The 10935-nt window shown below is 36.9% G+C and overlaps 1 protein-coding gene across 3 annotated transcripts in view; it reads left to right on the top strand.

The window, feature by feature from the left end:
• Window positions 1–1549: 1549 nt before the first annotated feature.
• Window positions 1550–10935, top strand: part of LOC148420761 (uncharacterized) — a 35170-nt gene continuing 25784 nt past the window's right edge. For 2 of the 3 annotated variants that reach the window (XM_088419417.1, XM_088419415.1), the window contains exons 1-10: window positions 1550–1674; window positions 5304–5669; window positions 5773–5820; window positions 5908–5961; window positions 7851–7898; window positions 7970–8353; window positions 8538–8654; window positions 9529–9633; window positions 9732–9815; window positions 10308–10352. In XM_088419417.1, the coding sequence (XP_088275543.1) occupies window positions 5429–5669; window positions 5773–5820; window positions 5908–5961; window positions 7851–7898; window positions 7970–8353; window positions 8538–8654; window positions 9529–9633; window positions 9732–9815; window positions 10308–10352 (1126 nt within the window). In that variant the 5' untranslated portion in view covers window positions 1550–1674; window positions 5304–5428. The remainder of the gene's footprint in view (window positions 1675–5303; window positions 5670–5772; window positions 5821–5907; window positions 5962–7850; window positions 7899–7969; window positions 8354–8537; window positions 8655–9528; window positions 9634–9731; window positions 9816–10307; window positions 10353–10935) is intronic. The other variant, XM_088419416.1, reaches the window with a different exon arrangement.

Genomic DNA, 10935 nt, shown 5'->3' with positions numbered 1-10935 from the left:
TTATGGAATTAAATATTAAACTCATACAATTTCTGAATTTCTTTTAGAGGGTTTGATGATACAGTCAAAATGTTTTCAAATTGCTCTTATGTCCCACCATTTATAAACATACGCTGCCCTCATTTGTATCCCCCCATCTTTAACATCTATTAAAATGTCTTCTTTTGTCACTAGTAATTTTTCTTCTCTTTTGTGGCTGCCAGTTTTCCATCTCTGTTTCAGGTAACATCTTGTTTTTGTCATTTTCTGTAAAACTAAAATGTTTTCAGGCTACATCAAAAACAAAAGAACTGGCCACATTGTTGTAGTTTTGGAGGTAAGTGTAGAGTAAAATACTTGACTTTCTCAACACATTCTGAATGCTGTAAAACTGACATCCCTGAAAATTGCAAAAGTAACTTGAGGCAATGAAATGGAATATTTTCCAATGGTTACACTAATTTTAGCTCACAACAGTAAACTCCATGCGGGATTCAGGAATTTGATTTGTTTCTAAAAACAGCTTTATACGAGTCTGCACATGTTTGCTCACACTACAGCTATACCTCTCCAATTTTACACCCTGTATTGTTTTCTCATTAAACTCCTTTACGTATTTTATGCTTCAAAAACAAGTATGCATAAACACAGGAGCATACCAGAGATATAATTATTAGCCAATGGCGTGTAGACTTCAATCATTTTGAAAGACGTCATTTTAAAAAAAAAATAATCTTCTCCCCCATTAAAAAGGTTTAGGAGTCATAAATCTTTGGATTGAGTGTTTAGACTTAAGAATTCACTCATGGCAGTCCGTGTCATCCAGTAAATGCTATTCATATTTGCCTATGCTCAGATATTGACATGTGCTATTTGCTTTGGATAATTTAAATGAATGTAATGGTTTTGGTATGACATTTTCATTCAATGATAAGTGATGAGTCTTATTCCTTGTTTAAAGTACTGATCCTGATTTTGTAAAAAGTAAATAAAAAGCGCAGTTGTCTTTCCGCTGTGTAGCGCTGTGAGTATACAGGTCATGCCTCGATACCGTTTTGAGGCACGGACAAATAAATCAAATCCACCAATACTGTAAGTTCTCACAAGGTGTGACGCTTGGACATGATGCAAAATCCCCGTTTAGAAAGCAATATCAGAATATGTCAGTTATGGAGTACTGTAGCTGTGTGACATAATGCCTACTATCATTTTAATTTTGAAATGTAAACATTTGTACACCGTGGAATGTAAAATCAATTGGTTTTGAACCGTTTAATTTTACGATTGTCATCACATTTTGATTATTTCCACACACCGTTCTGAGTATTTCCCACCTTTGCCTTTAAAGGCAGCACCACTTTGATTCGTCATGATTAATAAAGAATGTACATCAATATTTGCTTTTTTATGTAATGACTCAATACCATTCATTTGAACAATGTTTACTCACTTTCACTCTCTTGTAGCTAGCATTTTGGGCTCAGTACTTTTTAGGCCGCGGGATATTTTTCCTCTACTGTTGAAGTAAACGCCCCCTCTGCCAGCTTTGTTCAAACTTGTCAGCTCAAGGTATGAGTCACACCACTTATACATAAAATCACCAAGCATTTGCAAGGAAGAGCACAACATATTCCTTTAGCATCTGCATTTCAAACTTAGAGGAAATTACATTTGTGGGGGAAAATGATTCAAGAGGTAAGTATAAAGAATTTTAAATGTGTCTTTCTGTTCAAATAGTTAAAAAAAATGCTAAAGATTAATTCAACATGTTAATGCACTTTTCTGTTTAGTTTCTACTGTTTCTTAAGTAGGAAAAAAATGACATTTCCAAAAAAGTTACGATAAAATCGCTGCCGAAAATTAATTCAACAATACTGATGATGTCAGCGGTATTTACATTAACATACATGTTCATAAGAGGTGTATTCTTCTTACACTTGTAAGATAAAAATGTGAAACAAAAAGATTTACAGCTTACTTTAAATCAAAATCATGAACTGCCTTTTACAAGTATATTTAAATATTTTCTGATTTGTGTAGGTGTATGCCTATGTGTTTTGGTTATGGACAAAGTTGATCATCTTTTATTTGATCAGGTCAATTTTTCAATTCAAACTGGAGAAGTGTCATGCAATTTAAATTTTTTTACAAAAAAATGTCGAAAGAAAAGTTGCATGAATAAAAAATGAATATTCTTACTGTGTAAATCATACGTATCGTACTTGAAGATGGAGTTGAAGTTTAAAAACAAAACATTTTTGAAACAAAAAGAAAAAAATGCCCATGGATACAGTTTAAAATGTATGCATTAGCAAAAATAAAAACACTAACGTAATTGTATCTGTTACATTTGGTTCATGCACATGGCATTACATCGAGAGAATCCCTTTTGAAAAAGTAAAAATTGAAAAAAACAAAACTGAACGGTGAAGCAATGCATGGATAGTCATGTTTTTGGTTAGACAGAAACATAAAACGTCAGACAGGTTCTTTCATTACCAAATACTGTCTGATCATGTTTAAAGTAAAAGACTTTTCTGTAGTGAATAAATAGCCACACCCTTTTCCAGCTTGTGTTGAATACTTTTAATCGGTGGCATGTTAGGGTCTGAAAAACATTTGCCCTGCAGACATAATATACAAAAGAAGTATCGTGACACGAGAATTAATTGTTCAAAAAGAGTGAGTCAAACAATATGCCCAAGGCGTATGATTCAGTTTAAAATGTATTTTTTCTCACTCGAATATAGATTAACCATTTTTCCAATTACGGCAAGTAGTGATATTTCACACACGACGAAATAGTTCTACAGTGTTTGTTATTACAACTCATGGAGTCAAGTGAATAATTTCCAGAACAAAACAATGACATTTTTTTTGTGTGGGTTATCCTATCATATGAGACATGATACCTCTGTCTTATTTAAGTTTATGCATCCTATACTGTATACACAGAACAAATTATGGTCAGAATTTTGGTAACAGACATTACACCTCATTTAGAATGACTGGAAACTGTGGGAATTAATTGGTGGTATCCCAAAACAAATACTTAGTGACGCTTCACAATTTAGTTGCAGCTGATGTCAATAGCATCAGTGTAAACAAAATAGAGATAAAGTGGATTGAAATAAAACATGCGTTAGGTTTCATGTAACAGTCATTAATGAAAAAAAGTCTTGGTTTGTAGTGCATGAAAGCCTGTTGTGAATTTTGCTTGTCAGCTCCTTGTTTGACAACAGTTAAATAGTGTGATTTTGTCTGGCTGGGAAAACAACCATGTGAGATTTTTTTTTTAAATAATATTTTGTCCATGCAGTGCATTTGATTTTGCATTTAATGTCAATTATGTCCATTATTTTCACACCATAGTGCAAACAACCAACTTGAATTACATAATATTACTTGAAACACCGAGAATGTATGCTAAATGTAACACCTAGAACGTATGCTAAATGTATGTATGATAAACTATAACTTTTTTTTAACAAAAGTGTGTTGCGAGGGTAGGCACGTGGGTGCCTACCTGTCTACACGTGCATATATGCACACTGCAAAAAGTACCGGACCAAATACAAAAAAAAGATTCTTAAACATTTGCCAAATTTTCTTGTTTTAAGCAACAACAACAAACAAACAAGCAAAAACCTGCCAATGGGGTAAAAACTAGTTTGTTTTTTTTGGCCAAGAAAACCTCTCTTAATTTGTTTAACAATAATTTGGTTTAAAAATCTATTCAGAAATTCTTAATTTAGGCAAGCTGCAAATTAAATGTAAGCACATACTGTAGTTCTCTGTATGAGGTCGAACTTAAAATAATGTCTATTTTGAATGGACTTCCCCAGTTTAGTACTCACAGTTGCATCAACTATTTTTCTACTGATACCACAACATCCGGAGCAACTGGCTGCTAGATCTGTTGCTCAATGACACTTCACATTAGTAACAGGTTGAACCCACATTTGTATCGGTTGGCAGGTAACCACTCTACCACTGAACCATGCCAATCGTAAAAAGCTGTTAAAATAAAAATCTTCTTGATAAATGCTCGATCTACATTTTAAAGGATTTTTTTCCTTGTTTGTGCTTAGATTTTTGGAAATTGTCCTAATGTACTGTAAAATGTAAGCAATATTGTCCAAATACTTTAAAATTACACCCATGTAAAATTGTAATTCTAAAACAACCCCCAAAATATATGTAGTGCAGAGTTGGGGGGGGGGGGGGGGGGGAATCAGATCCAGAGGTTATTCCAGTTCGACTTTAACCACATGTGCTTTATCTCAACAGGTGAGTTAACAAGCTCGTTTGATTGCAAGTTGATTGGAAGCACCTGTGGCTAATACCCAATTGTGGCAGGGTTTTTACTTTCTGACCTGGATTTCCCACCTCTGTTTAATGTTTTTTAATCAATTAAAGCAATGATTGCAATGCTGTGGATTCAAGTAAACACCATTCTAATATGTAATTCAACTTAAATTATTGGAAAAATAGTAACAACAGCTGTAAATGTTTAAATGCTTATTTTTAAGTCCGTTCTTATACTAACATTTTGTTTTTGCTACTCCTGCACTTCCTAAATTAAGAAAAATGGCCTTGGTCTTAAGCTTTTGATCATTCAAAATCAGGTTTTTATTTTATGAGAAAAAATATGAATGCTTTGAGTAAAGACATTTTAATAAGATAATGCTAGCTCTAATAACTTGAAATAAGCATTTCCCCCCCCCCCCCTTATGATTTGTTTGCTACACAAGGTATTTTTTCTTTTTAGCCCCCCACCAAAAAAATGCAACATTTCTTATCGGGCATTTTTACTTTCTTAAAATTGACTTTTTGCAGTGCATACCCTTCCTTCCACAGATGCATACGAATGCCAGTCTAAGTAAAATTCCAGAGTTTGATTGTTTTTTGCTTTAATTGTTAAAGGCATATTGTAAAATAAACAGAGATGGGAATTACAAAACAGAAAGTACAAACCCTGCAACAGTTTGGCTTTAGCCATAGGTGCTTCCACTTAACTGGCAGGTTAATTAGCTCATTGGACTGCAGATTGAATAGTACCTGTGGCTAAAGCCAAACTGTGGCCGGGTTTTGACTTTTTGGACCTGGTTTTCCCATCTCTGAAAAAATAAAGAAAATGGTGATGTTCTAAAACATGGCTACTACTTTGTCAGTGCTGGTTTGAACTTGAAATGAGCAAATAACTAAAGTACCAGTCATCCTAAGCCGAGGGCTGTGTCTTGTCTGAGGTGGAATCAAAGACTTAAAAAAAAATAAAAATTATAATACCCTGATGGAACATTGGATCCTCTCTTTCCCTCTAGGTAATCTGCTAAAGCAAAACCAGTTTAGTCTGGATCTGCCAAGGCACCACAAGCAAACTCATCACCACTCAAGGACCTCTGCTGTCTCATCGGGCGGTGGGAGTCCGGTCACCTCAAACGCTATAATGAGCTCAGGGGCGGGGTTTCGCTCTGGATTAGGGTCCTCTAGCATGTCTTCTGGTTTTGTGACTGTTGATGATAAGAAAGAAGGGAGTCCGGGTACTGTAACCTTTACAAAGGTGTCCAAAACCTACAGTGCAGATGGAATTGGGCAATCAGCGAGAGGGTCAACATCTGCAGTTGCATCGTCTCCTATAATGAAGGAGAGAAGGATCATAACCACCACTCACACTGATGTTTTTGACGGTTAGTCATATTTTGGGTTCTCTTCAAGATTTATCAGTTCATCAGGTATTTAATTTAAGGAGAGATGATGAATGTACACGTTTGATGTGTTGTCATGTTTCAGGGAATTCAAGCACAGACTCGTCTCCTGAGTATTCCAGGAAGGAGTATGGTGAGTGACTCACAGTGAATCTCTTAATTAAAACTCTGAGGCAGGAGCTGATACATTCAAACAAACAATCTTTTTGTTTGATCGTAGGCTCCTCAAAAGCAGCGTCGGGTTCCGCCACACGAGGGAGATCTCAAAGTCGAGGTACACCTGCAGTTCTGAAAAGTAGCAAAGCCTGAGTACTTGAAATGAATAAACAAAACAGAATGGATTATATATGGAAAAAAGTGGGCACGAACTCTTGAGTTAGCAGTGAAGTATTCCGTATCTATAGCCTAAGTCATACTTTCTGTGCGTGATATGCTTTTTTGTCATATCGCCCAATAAAACACTAAATCACGTTGAAGAGAGCAATATTAAAACTACAAAAAAAAAGCTGATCCATAATTAACAAATGTGTGCTTGCTTGTTCCATCACCTTGTGGCAAATAACAGAGTAAACATACGCAAAGTGTCCGTTATTGGCCTTATGGTCAATCCCCCCAAAATAACCCAAAACCAGGGATTTAACTTTTATAGGTCAGTGAGCAAAGATTTTACGGGCTATGTTAAAAATGATTTCCATTGTTAATATTTTTTGGAATACATACGTCATTTCTAAAGAGCTGTCAAACACAGTTGGACTAAAAACTAGATTTTTGTTTTGCGCTCTTGAGTGTCTCCGAACCTACTGAGGCTTAAAAAATTGGGGGGTAGTGATTGTATTTACTGCTAAGGTTACTGGAAATAATGTTACAATAAGGCCTTATTTACATGTAACCAGCTTTTTTTAATTCACATAGTCTCCCCCTCGTCGTCATTGTTTGTTTATTTAAATAAGTCGTACCTGTACAAAACTGCATGCCAAATCGCTAGGCGCCGGTAATGTCGCAAATTCTGTCCAATAAGAAAGAACGTTCACCTGTAACGTGTCCAATAAGAAAGAACTTCCGCCTTTGACGTCACCGCTATCCGCGTCTTTGGCGGGAAAAAGAGTAGTGGGATGATGCAGATCTCTGTTTAAGCTGGTTACATGCCACCACGAAACGGGAGGTTTGGGCAAATCTCCAATTTGGCCAGAGGTTTTGAAACATTCGCTTTTGATGAAAAAAACAAACAAACAAAAAAAAACACCAGCCACGTATCGCAAATTGGGCAAAACAAATACATTTACTGCCCAATTGCAAGAACCCTGACTACGTGTAGACAAAGCCTTAGAAAGCAGGCTACACTATAGGGGTACAACAAAATTTTGCACGTTCTACACAGAATAATCACTGGTCAGCAAGGTTTAGAATTTCAGGAGAATTCAAGATACAGGCGCTGACATACACTTCAAATTCATTCCGTCACACGGAGATCACTCATTATAGCCGCTTAAATCTGGGATGTTGTTCTTTCGGTCGGGGTCAGCAAACTCATCTCTGCTGTAGTAGGTACTATTAATATGAAGTAAACACTTTGCCTTGGACTTTTCAGTTTTTGCATTGCATTACTTTTTGCTGTAACATACGTAACGAGTTACAGCAATTATATTACCTTTGTAATGCATAACGTGTTCCCAACACTGTGACTAATACTTGAGCTAATACCCTTAACATAAAATAAAGTAAATAACAATGGAGCTGGGCAATCTGTCGTCAAAGAGTTTCCGCATTTTTAGCGTGTGCCCTATGATGCAAAGCGTTGAAAAAAATACAGACTGAGCACCGAAAGAAGTAGGCTATATCCATTGATTGGGGTCAGTACAGAAAATCATTCTCCCTCTATGTATATTTCATGGTGTTTCACATCATAAAGTTTTGTAATGTTCGGAAGCACTTGTTGAACGTGAGCGTTGCATCTGCTACTCGTCGCTTTTTTTGACGGATTGCCCAGCTCTGTCAGTTACCCAATTTTGCATCTGTCAATATCTGTATGTTCTGAGCCATCTTATCAGAGGACAACTGGGTAAAATATTTTTGTATGTTTTGACAGTCTTAAGGCTCCTTTGTACCAAGTAAAAAGAGAAAAGAGACTCCGAGCAATGTAATGTTTCATAATTTGTCTTTCAGAGAGTGAGATCCGAGCCAGACTTCAGAGTGCGTCTCCATCTGCAAGTTGTGAGTTCTACTGTTTTCATGTGTTATAGCATTAGTTTGCTGAACACCAACTGTTAACATGCGCTTGGCAGGGACTGAACTGGGTGATGTGAAGCGTCTACTGAGAGGAAGTCAGTCTGAAAGCTCCAGCACTATTCAGGCCCCAAACAACTCTTTGCCCATTCCCAAGAAGGCCAGTGTGGAAACCAGAACCGTGTCTGAGAGCACCAGCACCATTCAGTCCCCGAACATCTCTTTGCCCATTCCCACTAAGGCCAGTGTGGAAACTAGAACCTTGTCTGAGAGCGCCAGCACCTTTCATTCTCCTAACTCACTGGTCATTCCCAATAAGACCAGTATGGACACTAGGATATTGTCTGAGACTACCAACACTATTCAGTCGGCGAATAACTCACTGATTATCCCCAAGATCACCAGTTTGGAAACCAGGATCGGGCAAGAGAACTCAAAATCAGGTTGAGTTTACTGTGAATAAGAAATTATGCATTCATTTCAGAATTCTGATTTATTTATTTATTTTGTTGGATACTTGGGAAGAGCATTAAGATTGTTCAATCATTTTGTCATTTCCTTTATATCCAAAAATACTTTCCTTGATTAAAAGAACAATCAGGAGTTCTCATGTTAATGAATTCTCAGGTCTGTCCACAGCTGCAGATCATTATGGTGGTGTTTGGCCTGGAAGTGTTAACAGCAGCTACAGCTACAATACAAGCCCCAACAACTTAACCACCACATCTACCATCTACCAATCAGGTCAGTCAAATGACTTATGATACCATACTGTATATCGTATTCTTATGGGCGGAGCTTTGGATAACTGGTTAACAAATTATGTCATAATCATTTTCTATTAGTGATTTATATACATGCTATTATCTGGGATGCCACGCAGGTATGCATTGTATGCACAGTGCTTTGGGCCCCATCATTCATGGAGTCCCTTGGGAGGCCCCAGTTAGCCTAAGGGCACACATTGTCACATCAGTGAGTGTGCACATTATTTGTGAATGCTCTGACATGCATTTCACATGTCGTTCAAATAGCTGTCAGCACCTGGTTCCTAACCCTCCACCCTGCTCAGAGTCACAAAATTTCTTGGAACCTCACCTGACTTTTCAGCACAGGATACAAATGGGTGGCGACGGCACTGGCTGTAATTGCCTCCAGTACTGGGATTACTGATAGTAGTATGCTAAAAATGGACCTCCATCATAACTGCGAACTAGTTATTACCATAGAGGTATTACTTTAATTCAAATTATCACTATACCCCTCCATAAAAACCCAAATATATCAATCCCTTCAGAAGTTGATTGTAACAACCACCCCTGCACGTTTTGCCTGTGAAAGAAAATTGTGATGTTATAATGGTATACCTATAAATTAACCTGTTCCCACAACCAGCGTTTTTTTTTGTTGTTGTTGTTGATATTTTTAATTACACCAGACTTTTCTGCTTTATAAAGCGGTCCGTGTGTTCATCATATACAATATACTGTATATTATTTTATTACAGGTATAGTTTTTAAAACCATAACACATCAAATGAAACTCTGTCATGTGTTTTGATTTCCTATACTGCAGTATTAATAGTGGTTGATCTGTTGTTTGATGTCGTTTCATTTAGGAGGAGGACGAGTAGTACGAGGAGGAGGTGGAGGAGGAAGTGTTCAGAACAATGTAGCTCTAAGCTCCCCCCCTGTGCACAGTGGACTATCCAGCACCAGCACTGGTAAGCCTTTCCTATCAAGCTGCCAAGATATGTCCTAATTCAGGGACTACAGATAGAAGACCAAATGTTTTTACTATTTCTATATCTTTTTTTATCAGTGCCTGTGTACGGTGTTCAGAATAACTTGATCAGCACCAGCAGCTCTACTGCCGTCTCAGCGGCTGGGACAAATCCTGAAATAGGTGATACAATCACCCTCTCCAGCCCCTTCCCAAAAAGCTAACGTACTCAGATAGGGTAAAATGTTGCTCAGGGCCCTATTCAAAATACAGACTAGCCCCTGAGCTCTCTGTCAGTCAATGCAGGGCAACCATTCCAACCTCCTTTCACAACGCGTACCACTAAACCTAAAGTGTCTCTATTACATTTAACGGCAATGATAATAATGTCAACCCACCAATCACTGTCGGCGGTGCGGCCCAGTCACACAATTAAATGAAGATAAAGAACTGTTGGAAATAAAGTTATTTAATATTTTGCAAATCTATACAAGGGTTTGAATGCAGAGCAGTGCTTTTGATTATTTTTAGGGTTTTCAGAGGATTTCAAGGCCCTGTCAGCTTGACACAATAATTAGAGTTGTAAGAATCATTATTACTTAAGTTATACTTAATTCACACTACTTTTCTATAACAGGATTATTCTCTTTTTCCTTTTTCTTATTTTATTTTCAGTTTACGGAGTTCAGAAAAATGTCTCAGGAATAAGTCCAACCACAGGTAAGACATTTTCATCACAAGTGTATACTCATCTGTGCGCGTGTACATATACATATATAGACACACACACACACACACACACACACACATGACTTGAATCTGTGAAAGTACTCTGAATACTACATGGTTGGATCAGTTTGTATAGGCCAAATAATGTAGAAGATGCAAGAGGAAAAACTGAAATAAAGTGGAATTGTGGGAAAATTTTGAATTGTAGAAAGAGGAAAATGGATACACCTATGGAATGGTGGGAATAGATTGAAGTTGGAGTGGTGTAAATCGGATAAGAAATGGCGAAGCAGGAAGGTTAGAAAGTTTTAGTGATAACAGTGGGAGTGAATGAGGAAGTATGGGTACTAATATTAAAATAGTTATGAATTATTGGAATTTGGGAACATAATAATATTCAAATATTTATGAATTATTGGGATGTGTGAATATTAGTAATAATATTCAAAAATTAATGAATTATTGGGATGTGTGAATATTAGTAATGATGAAAATGTGAAAGGAATGAATTGAATAATGCAAATGTGACCTGGGGAAGCTTCAAATGTGAAATGTTAAATATGCCATTGGGAAT

This window comes from Hippichthys cyanospilos, chromosome 7 (genome assembly GCF_059441005.1).
Source record: "Hippichthys cyanospilos isolate Australia breed blue-spotted pipefish chromosome 7, RoL_Hcya_1.0, whole genome shotgun sequence".
Taxonomy (NCBI): Eukaryota; Metazoa; Chordata; class Actinopteri; order Syngnathiformes; family Syngnathidae; genus Hippichthys; species Hippichthys cyanospilos.
Note: the sequence above shows the minus strand (reverse complement) of the source record. Positions and strands in the feature narration are given on the sequence as shown.